Below are 20,738 nucleotides of genomic sequence, written 5' to 3'. Positions count from 1 at the left end.
TAGCTGTCCAACTCTACAACAGTATCTGGACCAAGAACCATACCCGTCTTACACCAAGTACTAATACCTACGCCTTGACCACTAGCCTTCCAGTTCAAAGGATTCTGTTAACATTGTGAACCGCTATACCACTGTAAGCACCCATAAAATAAACTTAAAAAATAATCTTATCTGTTCAGTCTGACTTCATAACCTCTGCTGTTGAAATCTGAAATGCATCACAAGGTTCACAGTATTTGAAGGTAAGAACAAAAAGGAAAAAAAATGAAAAAGGCAATTTACTAACTGCCCCTCCTCAGCCCCCAACTCTGTTTTAGGAGCATTATGTAAACTTATTTATGAGATTCTTAATCCTCATTTTACAAATAAAGAAACAATTTCAGTTTAGGTCACTCAACTGCCAAGGTACAGAGCTAAGATACAAACCCAATTACGCCAAACTCCAAAACCCATCCACTTAATAAGCCACATTACTAAATTCTGACAATTAATTTATACCTATGATCAATGTTTAAAGACAAGCATATTTAATGAGGTACAATTAAGTAATAGAAACAAATTCACACCTTTTTGTACACAGCTGTCTTATCAGAATCCAAAACAATTATATTCCTTAGCTTTGCATTTATTTCAGTGGCAGCAGGCCTCATAATGATCTCAGAATCAAGCCCTAAGGGAATACAAGGAAGATTAGATGGCTTTTCTTTCATTTAGTAGTTCTGAATTTATTTTTTCTCAAATTTCATTACCTTCAATCTTAATTTCAGCAATGTTACGTTTCTGATCTTGAATAAAGATCTGTAAACAAGATAATTCTGCTAAAATCTGCAAGGTAATAATATCCTCGTTCTTGGATAGTTTTAAAGCTGCAAAAAAAAAAAATTGTAAAACATAAGGAAAAAGTTTAGTAGTTACCTTACCACCCTTATAAAGTAACTGAAGTAGAAGAAAAATTAATGATAATACTAAAGGAAAATCTCATTTGCCATTGCACTGAAAGCAAGCAAGATATTCCCTACTTAATTAGGAATTCTTAAAAAACAAAAAATAATCAAACCTAACGAAAACAAAGCCAAACTAATCAGACACAACAAAAACGTTCCTAGATGAGACTATCATTTGAAACTAAAAATTATAGTTGTAAAATCACAAATCAATTGAGAGACAATGATTATGACATAATACTTCCCATTGTCAAACCTGCAACTTTTCATTACTTAAAAAGTTTTTCATTCAAGAACACACTCTGAAATGATTCAAATTTTCTTAGTTCCATTCTTCTAATCTAAAATTATGATATTAAATTCATGAATTTAATCCAAATCAAATCCTAGCACTGTATTTTATCTTGACTAAAAAGAGTAATACGACAAATAAAAGCCACAATTTCTTAACTAGTAATCACTTTCTTTAAGTATCATTTTCTAAAATTTACCTGGTATATAATAATCTTTCTAGATATTAATTTAGGCAATAGAATTCTGAAGCCAATATTATGCATGAATAATAAAGCAAAGGCTAATTATTGATCCACACGGTAAAAAACTTTGAAGCTGAATTTTAAACATACACATTTTTTTAATGACCTCTCCTTTGTCTTCAGTCTCTGCAACAGACACTGGGGCCGGTTTTTCTTCCAATTGTGGAAGTATATTATTAAAATAATTTATTGTATTCAGAAGTGCTTCGGTATGTAAATGAATATCCAAAGAGGAAAAATTCACCTAAAGAACAAAGCTGATTTCAGTAATTGGTCAATAAATACTTGTTTGCTGCTCAGTATAACTATCGTTTGTGGTATAAAGGACAGAATTTATAATATTCCATTTTTATCCTCAAGGATCATACAGTTCTAGTTATAAAACAGTTTTCATAATACATTTACTTAGAAATACCGTATCTAATTAAAAAATAAATAATTATTCACTCATACCTTAATCAGTTGCAGAGCATTGTTGTAAGCACTTTTCAAGTTGGGTAGATTCTTTTCAGCCTATCCAAAGAGAAAAAAAAGCAAATCTGTTCAAGTATCTTAGAAAGACATATAGTATATACAATTGCAACTCCGAAAGGGCCTTAATTATTCTTCCTCTGTGTGACAGAATTGTTTATCAAGTGTCCAAATACAGTGCATTATCTTTAGATCTAGAATGATTTTGTCATATAAAAGCTATTTAATGCATAAACAAAACCCCTAAAATATCTAGATCGATAATAGTAAAAATGGTCTTAAAAGTGATAAAATACTCTTTGAGCATCGCTATTACGGTAAAGTATTTTTTTTTTTTAAGATTTATGTTAAAGAACACACGTGAGGGTGGGGAGGGGGAGAGGGAGAGAGAAACCTGAGCATATTCCTCACTGAGATTGGAGCTCCACGTGGGGCTTGATCTCAAGACCCTGAGAATATGACTTGAGCCGAAACGGAGTCCAACACTTACCTGACTTTGCCACCCAGGCGCCCTATGATAAAGTAATTATTAAATTAATATGGCACTTTCATAAAAATAGGTCAATGAAAATATGTTATAAATTTTAAGTAAACCCTAGTACATATAAAAACTTAATGAAAGATGAAATGAATATTATAAATCAATAGAAAAGGAATAGAATCATTGGAACCCGGAAAACGAGGAAACTTCAGATAACAGGCAAATCAAATGAAATTGTATTATGTCATAAAATATTCCATCAAGATTAAAAGGTTTGGGTTTTGGCACACCTGGGTGGCTCAGTCAGTTAAGCCTCCAACTCTTGATTTCAACTCAGGTCATGATTTCAGGGTTATGAGATCAAGCCCAGCATCGGGCTCCATGCTCAGTGGGGAGTCTGCTTGAGATTCCCTCTCCTTCTCTTTTTTTCTCTCTCCCCCATCCCCTGCTCCAAATACATGCTCCCTCTCTCTCTAACAAAATGAGACTTAAAAAAAGGGTCTCGGTTTTTAGGTTTGGCTTTTTTTTGGTTTGGTTTGGGTTTTTTGGGTTATCTGATGGAGGGGGAAAAAAACTCCAAACTTCATGTCATTTCTACTTAGAACACAGGCTTATTTTTATTTATATTTTTATAAATTAAAATTTATTAGGATGACAAAACAAGAAAGCTTTAAGGTTTAGAAAACACATCACCATGAAGATTAAGCTGAATCTAACTTATAAAACTTAGTTACATTACAGAAGTACATTTACCATACAAAGGAAGCACTTACCTTCACATATTCCAAGGTTAGCAGATCTTCCATAGTATTATCCAGTGTTGTAATCAAATAAATTGGTTTCTTGTTTGCACCTAAAAATGATTTTTTAAAATTACTTTCATGTAAAAATAATGGAAAATAAATATCAGCAACAATAATAAAATGTAACTGGAAAAGAAGAATTTCCTGAATCAGTTCTGGGCCTTGAATTCTACCTTACCCAAGTGAGGTCCCTCCTCCTTTATTTTAAACTCTCAATCTGTAATTTCTCCCCACAATTCCCTACCCATCTCCTATGCCACAATGTGAAACAGTCTTATCCTTCTAAACTTTGATAGGAAGTAAGGTTAAAGTGGGTTAAAACCTCTGCCTTCAGCTCAGGTCAAGTTGCCAGGTCCTGGGATAGAGCCCCCACATGGGGCTCTCTGCTCAGCAGGGAGCCTGCTTCCCTTCCTCTCTCTCTGCCTGCCTCTCTGCCTACTTGTGATCTCTATCTGTCAAATAAATAAAATCTAAAAAAAAAAAATAAATAAAAAGTAAGTATGAACACAGACCTTAACAAAAGTTGTGGGCTATATATAGTAAAAGCACTGCTTAGAAGGATATATAACATTGAATGTATATGTTAGAAAATAAGATATAAATCAATAACTTAAAAGCTTTCACCTTAGAAAACTAGAAAAAGAGAGCAAAATAAATCCAAAGTAAGCAAAAGAAATAATAAAAAGTAGATCAAAATCAAGGAAACTGAAAACAAATCATCAGAAAAATTAAGGAAACCAAAAAATTTCTTTGAAAAGATCAAAAAAATTGATAAGCCTCTATTCAGTTTAACTAAGAAAAAAAGAGGACATGGATTACTAATATTAGAAATAAAAGAGGAGAAATAATGGTAACATTAAAAGGATAGTTAAAAGAACACTATGAACAATTCTGTCCACAAAAGTGATAACCTAATGAAATGTACCAATTCTTTGAAACAGATACAACCTGACAAATTTTCACAAGGATAGACAATCTAAATAGGTTCATATCTATTACAGGAATCAAGTCAATAACTAATAACCTTCCAGAAAAGAAAGCACCATGCCCAGATGGGTTCAGTGGTGAATCCTAATAAACCTTTAAGGAAAATTATACCAATTCTGTACAATCCCTTTCAGAGGACACAAACAGAAGGAATACTTGCTAACTCATTCTACTGAATCAGAATTACCCTAATACCAAAACAAGCACAAAGGCATTCCAAAAAAAAAAAAAGGTAAACTGCAGGCAAGTAACTCTCATTAATACAGCTACAACACACACAAACACACACACACAGAACTGATTCCAACCAAGTGTAAAAAGAAATGTGTTCCATGACCAAGTAAAATTTATCCCAAACTGCAAGACTGGCTCAACATTTGAAAATCAACTGATGTACTCTATGACATCTATAGACTACAGAGGAAAAAGCAACATGATCATTTAAACAGATGCAGAAAAAGCATATGACAATATCCAACAACCATTCATGATAACAACTCTCAGTAAACTAGGAATAAAGAACTTCCTAACTTGATGAAGAGTATCTTCTAAAAACCTGCAGCTAACTACATACTTAACTGTGAGAAACTCGAGGTTTTCACATTAAGGAACAAGGCAGATGTCCTTTCCTTTTTACTGATTTTCAGTATCATAACTGTGTCTGCAAAAGCATTAAGAATTAAAGGTATTTCTCTTATTTTTGCAAAACAAGACATAAAACTTTGTTCACACATGACATGATCATCTGTGTAAAAAATGTGGAAGAATCAACAACAAAAAACCCTCAATAGAACCAATAAGCCATTAAATCAAGGTTGTAAGATACAAGGTTAATAAACAAGTCAAATGCTTTCCTATATACCCAAACTGGCAAAAGAGAATTTGGAATTGAAAACACAATACCACTTACATTATCACTTATACCGTTTTTTCAACCAATGATGATGGAAAAAAAGGATACCCACAGGAGGGAGAAAAAAAAAAAAAAAAAAAGTAGCTACACAGGGATTATACCCTTCACAAAAATCAACTCAAAATGGACCACAGATCTAAATGTAAAATGCAGAACTAGAAGACTTCAAGAAGATAACCTAAGAAAATATCTAGATACCCTCATTTTGACAATAACTCTTTAGAGGCAAACCAATAGGATCCATGAAAAAAAAAAAAATCTCATAACTTGGACTTCATTAAAATTAAAAATCCTGTTCTGTGAAGAACAATGCTAATAAAATGAAAAGACCAGCCACAGATTAGAAAATATTTGCAAAAGAAACATCAGATAAGGGGCTGTTATCCAAAATATACAAAGAACTCTTATACTCAAGAAATAAACACCATTGAAACAGACCAAACACCTTAACAGACAACTCACCAAAGAAGATCTACAGAAGCCAAATCAGCATATGAAAAAGATGCTCTACACAGATCATCAAGGAAATGCAAATTTCAAAAAATCAATGAGATACCACTTCATACCTTATTGGGATGCTCAAAATCAAAGAGACTAACATCAAATATTAATGAGGAGAATATGAAGCAACAGGAACTCTCAGTCATTGCTGATGAGAATGCTAAAAGGTATAGACCCCTTGAAGACAGCCTGATTGTTCCTCACAAAACTAAATGTATTCTTCCCATATAACCCAACAGTGATATTCTTTGGTATTTACGCAAAGCAGTTGAAAACTTAACGCCCACACAAAAACCTTCATACAGATGTTTATTGAACCTTTATTCAGAACTCTCAAAACCTGTGTACAACCAAGACGTCCTTCAGTAGGTGAATGGAAAAACAAACTGTGGTACAACATACAATGAAACATTATTCAGTACTAAGAAGTAAGCTGTTGAGTAATGAGAAGATAGGGAAATAAATACATATTACTAACTGAAAAAAGTCATTCTGAAAGGCTGTATATAGTATGATCCCAGCTACGTGACGTTCCAGGAAAAGGATAAACTATAAATACAGTAAAAAAGCTCGGTGGTTTCCAGGAGGAGCAGCAGGACAGGAAAGGATGAAGAGGTGGAATAGAGAGGACTTTTAGAGCACTGGAACCACTGCACATGATAATACAATGCTCCATACATGTCATTATACATGTGTCCAAAACCCTTTGAATTCACAGCACTAAGATGAACCCTAACATAAACTATGGACATGGGGTGTATTGTGTCAATGTACATGAACTGCAACAAGTGTCCTCCTCTGGTGGCGGATGTTATAATGGGAGAGGTTATGCACGTGAAAGTACAGGGGGAAATCCTTATACCTGAACTGCTCAATCACACTGTAAATCAAAAATCGCTCCAAAAATAGTTAACTAAAATTTTTTAATGTCATTTCTAATCATATACAATGTTCTTCTGTTATAAAAAAGCCTTATAAAATTAAAATTAACCTACTAGATCAGTTCCCTTTTTTAAATTAAGTCATACATAACATTGTATTAGCTTCAGGTATAAAACCGAATGATTCAATATTTGTATATATTAAGAAATGAGCATCACAATTATCTAGTTAAATATCTGTCCTCATACATAGCTATAATTTTATTTTTCCTTGTGATGAGGACTTTCAAGATTTACTATCAGCAGCTTTCAAATATGCAATTTGGTATGTTAACTATAACCACTATGTTATACTTTATATCCTCCTGATTTATAACTGGAAATTTTTTCCTCTTTCTTGGATCCCCTTCACCCATGCCAACTGAACTTTCCCCGCCCCCTGCCTCTGGCAACCACCAATCTTCTATGTACCTATCAGCTTGGATTTTTTTTTTTTTTAATATTCCACATATAAGTCAGATCAGATGGTATCTTTCTCTTATTTCACTTAGCATAATGTTCTCAAGGTCCATGAATGTTGTCACAAATGGCAAGATTTCATTCTTTTTTATGGCTGAATAGAATTCTGTTGTATGTTTTTTTATGTGTGTGAATAAAGATTTCCCATCTTTTAGGTGTTCACTCATTGACTGCACTTAGGCTGTTCCCATATCTTGGCTATTACAAACAGTGCTACAATGAACATGGAGTACATTTATCTTTTCAAGTTAGTGTCTTCATTTTCTTTGGGAAAATACCTAGAAGTGGAATTGCTAGATCATATGATATTCTACTTTTAATTTTTGAGGAACCTACATACTGTCTTCTATAATCTTTAAACTAATTTACACTTATAATAGTATACAAGGGTTTCCTTTTCTCCACAGCTTCACCCACACTTGTTAGTTCTTGTCTTTTTGGTGATACCCACTCTGATATGTGTGAGGTCATATCTCATTGTAGTTTCGAGCAGCAGTTCCCCAATAAATAGTATATATATCATATACCTGTTAACCACCTTTATGTTTTTTGGGGGGAAAATGTCTATTCAGACCCTCTGCCTTTTTTTTTTTTTTTAATTGAATTGGTTTTCTGCTTATTGAATTGCAGAAATTCTTTACATATTTTAGGTATTAACCATTGATCAGATTTGTGATTTGCATGCATCTTCTCCCATTCAGTAGGAATGGTTCAATTGGCTCATGACTTCCTTAGCTGTGCAGAAGATTTTTGGTCTAATGTAGTCCTACTTGTTTATTCTTGTCTTTACATCTGGAATCAGACCCAAATAATCAACACAAGACTAAGGTAAAGGTACTTACTGCCTATATTTAATTCCAGGAGTTTTATGGTTTCAGGCCTTCCATTAAGCCTTTAATTCATTTTAATTTTTGTGGATTATGTAAGATAGTAGTCATAGTCCAGTTTCATTGTTTTGCATATGGCTTCCCAGTTTTCCTAGCACCAGTTTAGAATTGCTTTTTCTATTTCTGTGCAAAATGTCATTGAAATTTAGATAGGGATTGCACTGAATTTGTAGATTTGCTTTGGATAATATGAACACTTTACCATGTTAATTATTCCAATCCATAAGCACAGACTACCTATTTGTCTTGATTTTTTTTCATCACTCTTATAATTTTCAGTATATAGGTCTTTCACCTCCTTAATTTTATTCCTATGCATTTTATTTTTTTGATGGAATTGCAAATTGTTGGATTTTCTTAACTTCTCCCTCTCATAGTGTATAGAAACCCAAAAGAATTTTGTATTTTGCTATCCTGCAACATCACTGAATTTACTGATTAGATCTAACAGCATCTTGGTGGAGTCCTTAAGGTTTCCTATATATAATATCATGTCACCTGCAAATAGTGACAGTTTTACAAAGATCTACAAAGAATTACTGCAGATATTGACAATTTTTACCAGTCAACAAAGAAATCAAAAGAAAAAAATATTAAAAATACCTTGGACCAATGAGAACATAAATACAATATACCAAAATTTAGGAAATGCAGCAAAAGTATTTCTAAGAGGGCAAAGAACAGCAATGCCTACATCTTGAAACAAAAAACTCAAACAATCTAACTTTATACCTCAAGGAACTAGAAAAAGAACAAATGAACCCCCAAATTAGAAGGAAATAAAATATCAGAGCAGAAATAAAGGCAATAGAAACTAAGAAAAAAAAAGTGAAAAGATCAGTATAACTAAGAGCTGGGTCCTTTCAAAGATAAGCAAAATGCACAAACCCTTAGCTAGATTCACCAAGGAAAAAAAAAAAAGGTGGGCTTAAATAAAATCAGGCATGAGAAAGGAGACATTACAACTGATAACCGAATAAATACAAAAGATCGTAGAGACTACAATGAAAAATCATGATGCTAACCACTGGACAACCTAAAAGAAATAGATGTGAAGGTGGGGAATCACAGGGGGGAAATACCATGAGAGACTATGAACTCCAGGAAACAAACTGAGGGTTTTAGAGGGGAGAAGGGTTGGGGGATGGGTTAGCCTGGTGATGAGTATTAAGGACAGCATGCATTGCACAGAGCACTCGGTGTTCTATGCAATGAATCATGGAGCACTACATCAAAAACTAATGATGGTGACTAACGTAACATAATAAAAAAAAATGAAGACAGGTTTCAAAGTTAAAAAATAAAGTATAGGTTTGAATAAAAAAAGATATATAAATCTGGTTTAGAGTATAATATTAAACATATAAACTTTTAATATTTAACTTAATATTAAAACATATATGTATATATATAACTGAGCTCAGGAAGTAAGGCATTGTATTTTTTTTTTTACTTTTTATTTGGAATTAATTTCAAATTTATAGAAAAAAATTGCATGAATAAAAATAATTAAGAAAAATAAAAAGAAATGGACAAATTCCTAGAAACATACAACCTTCCAGGAAATACAAAACACACATAGACCAATTATGTATAAAGAAATCGAATCAGTAATCAAAAGCCTCCCAAAAAAACAAAAGTCCAGGACCAGACGGCTTCACTGATGAATACTACCAAATATTAAATGAAGAATTAATACTAATCTTCAAATGAAATGTTTCTGAGAAATAGGAGGAAACACTTATAAACTCATTTACAAGTCAAGCTCTACCCTAGTACCAAATCCAGACACAGGTCAATTGATTTTAGATGAACAAAGATGCAAAAATCCTCAACAAAATATAAGCACAATAAATTCAACAATACACTGAAAGGATCATACACCATAAGCAAGCAGGATGGTTCCTGCTTATTTACATTCCAAGGATGGTTCAACATCCACGAACCTATCAATGTGATAGCCTATGTTAACAAAATGAAGTATAAAAATATTATAATCTCAATGGAAGAAGAAAAGCATTTGATAAAATTCAACATCCACTTACATAAAAACTTTAAACAAAGTGGGCAGAGAGGGAACAGTCCTCAACGTAATAAAGACCATATATAACAGGCCCGCAGCTAACATCCTATGCCATGGTAAAAGTTGGAAGCTTTTATTCTAAATCAGGAATAAGACAAGGGTGCCTACTCTTGTCACTTTTATTCAACATAGTACTGGAAGTCCTAGCCAGAGCAATTAGGCCAGAAAAAGAAATAAAGGCATTCGCATTAGAAATAAATTATCTAAATCATTCCAACAACCATTCAGAATTATCTTACAAGAATAAATCCAAAACCCTCTCCTAAGTGCCTAACAAAGTAAATGGATATACTATCCAAGGTATAATATAATATATCCATTCTGATTATGGGACATAAAATGTTTATAGTAGACAAAATAATGTTATGCCCTGAGACCGAAGGACATCCACATTATGTCTGCCTAAACCTGAGAATATGTTACCTTATATAGCAAAAGGGTCTTTGCAAAGGCAATTAGGTAAAGAGGAAATTAGCTTGGACTGAGATCAGAGATGACAACATGAGAAGGATCTATCACCCTGTACTGGTTCTGAGATATAGAGAACCAAATGCAAGGACTTAGGCCTGTGGGGGTTTAAGGCCAGTCCTTACCTGTTAGTAGCAGGAAGCAGACTTACAACCACATGGAAATGAGTTTTGGAAACAACTAAATAAGCGAGGAAATGGATCCTCCCCTAGATTCTCCATGCAGGAACTCTAATTGGCACCTTGATTTTTACCTGTTAAGACTTACGTCAAACTACTGATTAACAGAGTAACAGATAACAAATTTTTGTGGTTGGAAGACAGTCTGTGGTAAATTGTTACATTATCACTAGGAAACTAATGCAGCATTGTAGTATTGAGTTAGATTTAAAATTAAACCAGGTCTATTTTATTTTCCTTTATGAAAAGGAATCTCCATTTTGTCTTTGATCTACCTTCTTAGATTTCCAAGTAAAAGATAAAAACGGACAACCAATTCATAATATAGTATTTCTTTGAGGATGTTTTAATAAATGTACTGATTTAAAGCCTAGACAATTTTAAACTCTCTAGTAGGGAGTCAAACAATAAAAGTTTATTACTTTAAGAAAATTGAGATGCTTACCAAAGTATTCTGGGCATTTTAGGCAGAACTCTTTCAAAAAGGCATTTGCTTTCAAATCAAATGTTCTAAATTCCACATCTGTGCCCAACCCTAAAACATCAACCTCTACCACAGGTAGTTCACAATCTCCAACAAGGTGATAAAACTGAATCAAAACCTAGGGAAAAAAGAAAAAAGAAAAAAGAAACTACCACTACCAAAATAAAAAATTATTTATGTAGATGGTGGTTATAAATGGAGATATAAGGTATTTATATGATCTGCACTTAAAATTTAGGAAAGATTTTATATCACACATATACATTTACGTTGTATAAACTATTTTTAATAAATATGTATCAAATAACCATAACATATGATCTAAACTCCTAACCTGTGATTAAGAAAATTAATCTTCAAAGAAAGGGGAGGAAAAATCACATAGCAACATCTGGATTCAGCTTTAAACTGGATGAAACAGGAGTACATGTTAGTAATGAGCCTATATAAATACAATGAATAGCAGCAATGCCAATTTAAAGAAGCCATATTAATTTTACCATGGTACACACCTCTGGCACTTCAAATCTTATTTTACACTGAATCATATTTTTTGAACAATACAGCTTTTGAAACTTCTTCGGCTGATAACTTTGAAATTCAAAGGGAGATTGAGGAGGTTCATCCAAGGGACTACATGGTGCATCAAAAAATTCTTCCTCTGAATCTAAATATTATAGAACATTATTTAAGTCAATAATCAAAATGACTGATTTAATAACATTTTTATAATTTTTCTGAGATAAATATGAATACTAATACATTAGCAATCTAAATAGTTCAAGATTTAAATTAAAAGATGAGAAAATAATAGAGCTTGTCTGAAAATAACATTTTGGATGACAAAAAACATAGAAAATACAAAGTTCACCTTTAGATTAATGAACATCACCTTTTAAAGTCATTAGTATAAAACTGCAAACAAAAATTTTATTTTTTATTTTTGAGAGAGAGAGAGAATGTGCATGCACCAGTGGGCAGAGGGAGAGAATTTTAAGTAGGCTCCATGCTGGGCCCCCCCAATGCAGGGCTTGATCTCATGACCCTGAGGTCATAATCTGAGCTGAAATCAAAGTTGGATTCTCAATTGACTGAGTCACCCAGGTGCCCTGCAAAAAAAAAGTTTATAGCAAATGCCAATACTAGGAACATACTAATTTGCTTGTTCTACCTGGGTAGCAAAAATAGGGCTGAGTTACAAAATCTGCAATATTAAAAGCACAAAGCAGACCCTGAGGTTTGAATGAAGAAACAGAGATCAATCACTATTTCATTCATGGATGTGTGTATGTGCGTGTGTGCGTCTGTGTGTGTATATACACATATATATACAATAAATTTCTAGAATTTGCTATTAAAAACAGCTCCAAAACTAGTAAAATCATTAAAAGAAGATTTAAAGGAAACTAAAACTACCTGAAGTACATATCCCTAACGACCAAAAACTGAATTTAGGGCAGATGATCTCACAAACATTTCCTTCCCGCCCCTTACCCACACAGAAAGAAAAATGTTCTCTAGAAAACTGAAGATTGACATGGTAACTTCAGTCACTTAAGATTAAGCAATTTTTAAGGCCTTAAAAATAGGCTTAAAAAAATTCTTTCCAATGTGGCCAAGGAAAGCAGGTATCTGGTGTCAAAATATTTACCACTTTTCACATGTGAATGTAGGTATTAAGGCCTGACTTTTTTGTTGTTGTTTAATAATATAAGAGGAAAATATAAAAATAAAACTAAAATTTTACTATGACAAGATTCTCCAAATAACTAAGCAACATTATAAATTATATAATCCATAGCATTTCATAGGGGCTCCTAGCTCAAAGGAAGATAAAGAAGATTAACTTACTAGTTGATTTTGTGAGATCAGGAGTTTTACTTTTATTTACCAAAAAATTCTTGCTGCAAAAGCAACTTTAAGGAACATCCCACTTCTATTATCTTAAAGGAATTTTAGTGAAAATTCTGGAAAACATATACATATCTGCTATTGCCTGCAATTTTTTGCATAGTCTCAAAATGAAAATTATATTCATAATACATTTTAGTACAGAAAACTTCCTAAACCAGTTTCATTTTACCATCATCAACACATGGAAGTTCCAAGAAAGGAAGCATTTTCTGTGAAATCTGTGTTGTTCCCACAGAGGTGGACCTTTGCATCTGGAAGAAAAGTAATTCACTGTTAATTAGCACAAAGATTTTTATTCAAAGTCCTAAGACAATTTTGATAATGAAAAAAAAAATCCCACTTTGAATTAGGAAAGTAAATTGTAAAATATAGATTTCAAGAAGTGGCTGTACAATTTCAAGGCTAAATAAAAATCACAGAACTATTATATTAATTTTCTTGTTGACAGGCTTCGAGTAGGAAAAGATCTTAGATACAATAATGTTAGCTCAATGTCTCACTAAATAAGAAAACCTATCAGGACATTCATAGGAAATAACCAATCCCAATATTTAAAACCTACAGAGATATGAAGTTCTCAGTTTTACTTTTCATTTTTTGAAAAACATTTCATTAAATTGACTTTTTTACTGCTTGGAGAAGTATAGCACATAAAAACATAAAATGCAATGTGATAAAATAATAAGAAAAAACATACCTGAATCTTCTACCCAGACCAAAAACTAAGAAAAACATTCTAAGCAGCAGTATACCCATACCTAGAAGCATCTCATGTGATTCTCCTCGATTATATTCCCTACAACTGATCACAATTTCACTTTACTTGTTTTTATGTCCTACTAATGATTCTCTAACATTCTTTAACATTCTTTATCCTGTTTCTTTCTAAACTGTACAAAAAGGGAGTATCATAAATATTATAAGACATTCTTCTACAAAACAATGTTTAAATTTTACACATAATTGATTGTTCACTCATTCTCACTACCTTACTATACTGCATATTTGCAATACTTATTTGCCCACTACACTGTTGATAAATATTTGTATTATTTACAGATTTTTTGCTTTTACTCATAGTGCTACCATAAGCATCCTTGAACATGTCTCCAGATTATATAACAACTCCAGAAATCTAGTCATTTTAAAATCATTTATTGAAAGAACTATCACATTTCCCCCCACTTATTTGGGTTGGCATCTTTTTATGATATCAAATATATCTTAACCATGTATTATAGTGTACATTTACATCCAAGCTTTATTCTACTTCATTGATCTATATGTCTATTCCCATACCAAACAAAACCACTTTAATAAAATAGCTATTAAATAAACCTTGAAATCAAATATTAGAAAACCTCGAATATTATTCTTATCTAAAATTGTTTTGGCTAGAATTATGAAGGCAACCTAAGTTTCCATCAATAGATGAATGAATAAAGATGTAGTATGTATGCGCAACACAGTATTATTCAACCATAAAGAAGAATGAAATCTTGCCATTTGCAACAACATGGATGGATCTAGAGAGTATGGTCCTAAATGAAATAAGCCAGAGAAAGAAATACCACATAATTTCACTCCCATGAGGAATTTAAGAAACAAACAAAGGAAAAGAAAGAAACAAACCAAAAAACTGACTCTTATTTACAGAGGACAAACAGGTGGTTATAATGGGGAGGGTGGCTTTGAAATAGATGAAGGGGGTTAAGAGTACACTTATCTTGAAGAACACAAAGTAATATAGGGAAGGGCTGAATCACTGTATTGTACACCTGAAATTAATGTAAACACTGTGTATGTTAACTATGCTGGAATTCACATTAAAAATAATAAATTGTTTTGGCTAATATGTGTCCTTTACATTACTGTATACACTTTTATAATTAGCTTGTTAATTTCCAGAAGAGAAATCTTCCATATTCTGATTGAGGTGGTGAGAAATCTAGAGAGTTTGAAGACTGCCAACTCAATGAGGTCAGGCCTCCACTCCTTGATTATCATTCCAATGTTTAGGTTTTCTTTGTTTACAGAAATGTTCTGCAGTTTAAGGTTTACAGGTCTTGTACTTCTATTGTTAATTTTTTCTTAAGTATTTAGTCCTTTTTAATGTTGTTATGAATGGAATATTTTTCACTTTTAGAAACAATTATTTACATTGATAAAGTATCTTGCAAACTTGCTATTTTTAGTGATATTTTTCTACATTCCTTAGGACTTTCTGCATGAATGATCATTTCATCTGCAAATAAAGATAGTTTTACTTTTTCTTCCTAATCCTTTTTCTTGATTTCTTTGCAGAAGCTAGAACATTCACTATCACTTGAATAGAGGTGGTGAGAAAAGGTATTCTTGAACTATTCTAGATCTTACAGGGAAAGTATTCAGTCTTTTTCAAATTAAATACAATATTACCTACAGGTTTTTCCTGTATGTCCTTTATGAGGAAGAAACTCTTCTACTCCCCATTTAAGAGTTTTTATCATCAGGGCACCTGGGTGGCCCAGTGGGTTAAGCATCCTATGGTCCTGGGAACAAACCCACAGTCAAGGTCCCTGCTCAGCAGGGAGTCTGCTTCTCTCTACCTCTCCCTCTCCCGTGCTTGTGCTCTCTCTCTCTCTCAAATTTTTTAAAGAAGTTTTACCATCAATAATTGTTGGGTTTTGTCAATACTTTTTCCTCATTTATTGAGATGATAACTTTTTCTCCTTTATTCCATGAATATGATTAATATGATTAATAACACTGACTGGTGAATCATTTTGTTTTCATAAGGTAAATGCATTTGGTTATAATATATCATACCATTTGGCTGTAGTATTTTTTAAGGATTTTTTTATCTATGTTAATGAACATACATGTCTATAGTTTTCTCATAATTCCTTGTCTGATTACAAAACATGACAATCTATGCAAAGAAATACATAAGAACGCCCCATAACAGAGACAAAATTAGCAAGCACAGTTCAGGAGGAAGTAAGGTGCTAGACTTACTAAAAAACTACTTTTTTTTAATGTCTCAAATATGCTCAGAATGCTAAAAAGGACCATAGAGAAAGAGCTAAAGGAAATTCCAACATGGATGTCATAACAAATAGAAATGAGGGTGGCTCAGTCAGTTAATGCCTGCCTTTGGCTCAGGTCATGATCCCAGGGTCCTGGGATCGAGTCCTACATAAGCCCTGCATTAGTCCCTGCTCAGTGGGGGGCCTGCTTCTCCCGCTCCCTTTGCTGCTCCCCTAACTTTTGCTCTGACAAAAAAATAAAATCTTGAAAAAGAAAAAAGAAAACATTAATGAAGAGAGAAATTTTAAGAAGAACTCAAGGAGAAATTCTGGATCTGAAAAGAGCTAGATAATAAATGGATGAGATATCATTATGGATCCTAAAGTCATCTGAAGGATAAGAACATGTTAGGAACAACCTTACTTCCACATATTCAACACCTTGGATGAAACAAATTCCTTAACAGAGAAAATCTTATAAAGCTTATGCAAGAATAAACAGATACAGTCCAGTAAAAATGAAACAATTTCAAAGTCTTTCAATAAAGAAACTCTACACATAGATGGCTTCACTGGTATTTAAGACAGAAACAGTATCTACTCTTTACAAAAAATCTTGTAAAGTAAGAGAAGAGGGAAACCTTTTCCAATTCATTTCACAAGGCTGGACTTTCTCTGATATCATATGCAAACACCTAATAAGTATAAACCATGATCATGTATGATCATAAATCCTTAACAAAAAATTAGCAAATAAATCCAACACTGTAATAAAAGGATAATATATCATGAACAAATGAGGCTTACATTAGGAATGCAAGGCTAGTTCAACATTCAAGAATCAATGTAATTTATCATATTAAAAGAATAAAGAAGAAAACTATATGATTACAACTGATGCAGCAAAAGCATTCCATAAAATGCTACAAATATTCCTGATAAAAATAAAACTATTAGCTAACTAGGAATAAAAGAACACCTCCCCCAACCTAGGAAATAAGATGGAAAAACTGACAGCTATTATCATACCTAATAAGACTAGGGGTACTTGGGTGGCTCAGTGGGTTTAAACCTCTGCCTTCAGCTCAGGCCAGGATCCCAGGATCCTGGGATACCGAGCCCCACATCAGGCTCCCTGCTAATCAGGGAGCCTGCTCCCCCCGCCCACCTGCTTCTCTGCCTACCTGTGATCTCTGCCTGTCAAATAAATTTAAAAACAAATCTTTTAATTAAAACAAAAAAAAAGATAAGATTAACTACACTCCTGCCACTAAGTAGCAGAACGACCCACTGAAACCAAGAAAGTAGAACAATTCTCAAAATCCAGGAGGGAACTTTAGCCCCCAGAACCCATACCTATTGAACCCATGTTGGTAATGGCACCACTGTGGCTCTCAGACTAGCTTTCAAAATTATTCTTTTCCCTTTTACTGAAGAATAAAGCACATACCCAGCTGGATGGCCTACTGTCTTACCCTGTAGTATCCCAGAACTTCAAGGGATTTTCTTCATTTTGTCCTGACTCTGCCCTCTTTAGTCTAAGCTGGTAGTACTTCAGCTGGTAGAGCCCCATCTCTATTCCTGGCTTCGGTGAGATAATGGCTTAAAGCCGTGAGTCACACGTCTTTATCAAGTGTTTGTGCAAATACCCCTGGTTTTCTAACACAATTCTCCATTTTTTTGCAATATGGATAGGCTGAGCACTTTCCAAATCTTTAAGTTCTGTTACTGATTTAACAAACCCTTCTTAAAAATGTATCTTTTCTTGCATTTTACTCTAAGCAATTAGGAAAAAATAAGACCATGTCTTGAACAGTTTACTTAGAAATCTCAACTAAATATCCAAATTCATCACTTACAAGTTCCACACTAGAAAACAATTCAGCCAAGTTCTTTCCCACTTTACAACAAGGATAACCTTGCCTGAAAACCCCCTTTCACATTCTACTTATTATCCAGTGCTAAACCTACTACAACATATTTGTTACACCACCACCTCACTTTCTGGTACCAAAACCTATATTAGTTTTCAAGGGCTGCCATAACAAAATTCCATAGACTGGAGGTATTAAACAACAGAAATTTATTTTCTCACAGTTCAGAAAGATAAGAAGTTCAAGATCAAGGTGTTGGCATCATTTGTTTTGACTGAGGCCGCTCTCCTAGGCTTGCAGATGTCTACCTCCCTGCTGCACCCCTGCTCCCACCATGGGGTTTTCTCTGTACATGCGCATCTCTGGTGTCCTTTTCTGTGTCTAATTTCTACTTCTCATGAAGATGCCACACTGACTGCATCAGGACCCACTCTAATGGCCTCATATTAACTTAACCACTTTTTAAGGTCCTATCTCCAAATACAGCGACATTCTGAGCTATTAGGGTTAAGGTTTCAATATGTGGATTTTCAGAGGACACAGAACACCAAAACATGTGAAGCACATGTACATTTCAACTAGAAATTCTTATGAAAAAACTTAAATAAGGGCACCTGGGTGGCTCAGTCATTAAGCGTCTGACTTCAGCTCAGGTCATGATCCCAGCGTCCTGGGATCAAGCCCCACATTGGGCTCCCTGCTCTATGGGAAGCCTACTTCTCCCTCTCCCACTCCCTCTGCTTATATCTCCTCTCTCACTGTGCCTCTCTGTCAAATAAATAAAATCTTAAAATAAAAAAAAAACAACTAAATAGACCTAAATAAATGAAAAGATGTATCATGTTAATGAACTGAAAGATTCAATATTGTTAAAAGGTCCATTCTCCCCAAGTTGGTAATACAATAAAATCACCATCAAAATCCCAGCAAAATCTTTTTGTAAAATTGAAAAGCTGATTCTAAGAGTTATCGGGAAAGGGGAAGAACTAGTGGAAACTACTGAGGAAAAGCAAACAATTTAGATGTCACATTATCTGATTTCAAGAATTACCATTTTTAACTCTATCAAAAATACTTATGAATAAATTTAATCAAAGAGGAGAAAAATCTGTACCCTGAAAACTATAAAACACTGATGAAAGAAACTGAAGACACAAAGAGATGAAAAGATATTCACACTTAATGACTGCAAAAAGCAGTATTGTTAAAAAGTACACACTACTCAAAGCAATCTTCAGATTCAATGCAATTTCTATCAGAAGTCGAGTAATGTATTATACACACGTAGAAAAAATAATCCTAATATCTAGATGACCCTGAATAGCCAAAGCAATCTTAAGAACAAAGCCGGGGGCATCACACTTCCTAAGTTCAAGCTCTATTACAAAGCTAAGGTAATCAAAACAATATGGCGCCAACACAAAAAACAGATTCGTAAATCAGTGGAACTAAAATAAGAGCCCAGGAATAAACCTATGAGTTAACAATCAATTAATTTTTGGCAAAGGAGCCAAGAATATACAAGGAAAGGACAGTTTCTTCAATAAATGGTGCTGGGGAAAGTGGACAGCCACATGCAAAAGAATAAAACTGGACTCCTTTCTCATCCACAAAATCAACTTAAAATGGATTGCAGACTTGAATGGAAGACCTGAAGCCATAAAGCTTCTAAAGGAAACACAGGCAGGTAAGCTCCTTAACAGCAATCTTGGCAATGGTTTGTTGGATCAGACTTCAAAAGCAAAGACAACAAAAACAAAAATAAACAAGTGGGTCTACCTCAAACTAAAAAGCTTCTGCGCAAGGGAAACTATCAACAAATGAAAAGGTAATGAAGTGAATGGGAGAAAATATATGCAAATAATATATCTGATAAGGGATTAATATCTAAACCATATGAAGAATTCATTCAACTCAGCAAATAATTCGATTAAAAAATGGGCAGAGGAAATGGACATTTCCCAAAGAAGACATACAGATGGTCAACAGACACATGAAAAGATGCCCGATGCTAATAAGGGAAATGCACATCAAAATGATGAGATACCAGCCGACATCTGTTAGGGTGGCCATTATCAAAAAGACAACAGGCCCAGCACAGCTCCTGCCCAGACTTCACTTGCTTGTGCACCACACTCTGCCTCCTCTGCAACCACGTCTGACAAACCTGATATGGCTGAGACTGAGAAATTCAATATCAAAGAAGGTAGAATAACAGGCGAAACGAATGAACAGGAGAAGCAAGCAAAGAGAATCATAGCAGGGCGCGCGCTGCCAACATGCACTGTACATATATGAGCATTACCTTATTTTACTTCTTTTAGCTGTTCAACTTTGTAACATGCAAAGAGGCTGGATCAAGTTTAAAAGACTATACTGACAACGAAGGCTGGGTCTGCCACTCCCATCTGCCAGCTGGCGGGCAGGAAAGGAAAAGAACTTGCATGTTGGTGAAGGAAGATGCTGGGTGGGAAAACAGTGAAATCTAGAGTAAAAACCAAGCGATCCGAGACATCTCACAGGCTGTAAACGGGGTTTATGGGGTTGAATCACAGGGCCATTTTTTTTGTTCAAATGATTTTAATTATTGCAATGCACCATTTTTAATTTGCAAATAAAAAGTTTTAAAACCTGAAAAAAGGGCACCTGGGTGGCTCAGTCGGTTAAGCGTCTGCCTTTGGCTCAGGTCATGATCTCAGAGTTCTGGGATGGAGGGCCAATCAGGCTCTCTGCTCCGCAGGGAGCCTACTTCAACCTCTGCCTCTTCTCTCCCCCTCTTATGAATAAATAAAATCTTTTTTTTTT

General features: G+C 33.9%; 1 protein-coding gene across 6 annotated transcripts in view; it reads right to left on the bottom strand.

The window, feature by feature from the left end:
- LOC111153487 (vacuolar protein sorting 13 homolog A) overlaps window positions 1-20,738 on the bottom strand; it is a 225,743-nt gene that overhangs the window by 122,915 nt on the left and 82,090 nt on the right. For 5 of the 6 annotated variants that reach the window (XR_002641007.1, XM_022512530.1, XM_022512534.1 and 2 more), the window contains exons 24-31: window positions 13,221-13,302; window positions 11,650-11,804; window positions 11,099-11,255; window positions 3,206-3,285; window positions 1,934-1,993; window positions 1,571-1,724; window positions 750-866; window positions 567-670 (exon numbers count right to left, since the gene is read on the bottom strand). Coding sequence is in view for 5 of the 6 variants with exons in the window: in XM_022512530.1 (XP_022368238.1) it covers window positions 567-670; window positions 750-866; window positions 1,571-1,724; window positions 1,934-1,993; window positions 3,206-3,285; window positions 11,099-11,255; window positions 11,650-11,804; window positions 13,221-13,302 (909 nt within the window). In the remaining variant the exon portion in view is untranslated. The remainder of the gene's footprint in view (window positions 1-566; window positions 671-749; window positions 867-1,570; window positions 1,725-1,933; window positions 1,994-3,205; window positions 3,286-11,098; window positions 11,256-11,649; window positions 11,805-13,220; window positions 13,303-20,738) is intronic. The other variant, XM_022512531.1, reaches the window with a different exon arrangement.

Source organism: Enhydra lutris, unplaced genomic scaffold (assembly GCF_002288905.1).
Source record: "Enhydra lutris kenyoni isolate GAN:26980312 unplaced genomic scaffold, ASM228890v2 scaffoldscaffold33, whole genome shotgun sequence".
NCBI classification, from domain to species: Eukaryota; Metazoa; Chordata; class Mammalia; order Carnivora; family Mustelidae; genus Enhydra; species Enhydra lutris.
The sequence above is the reverse complement of the archived record's forward strand: the minus strand, read 5'-3'. Positions and strand labels throughout refer to the sequence as shown.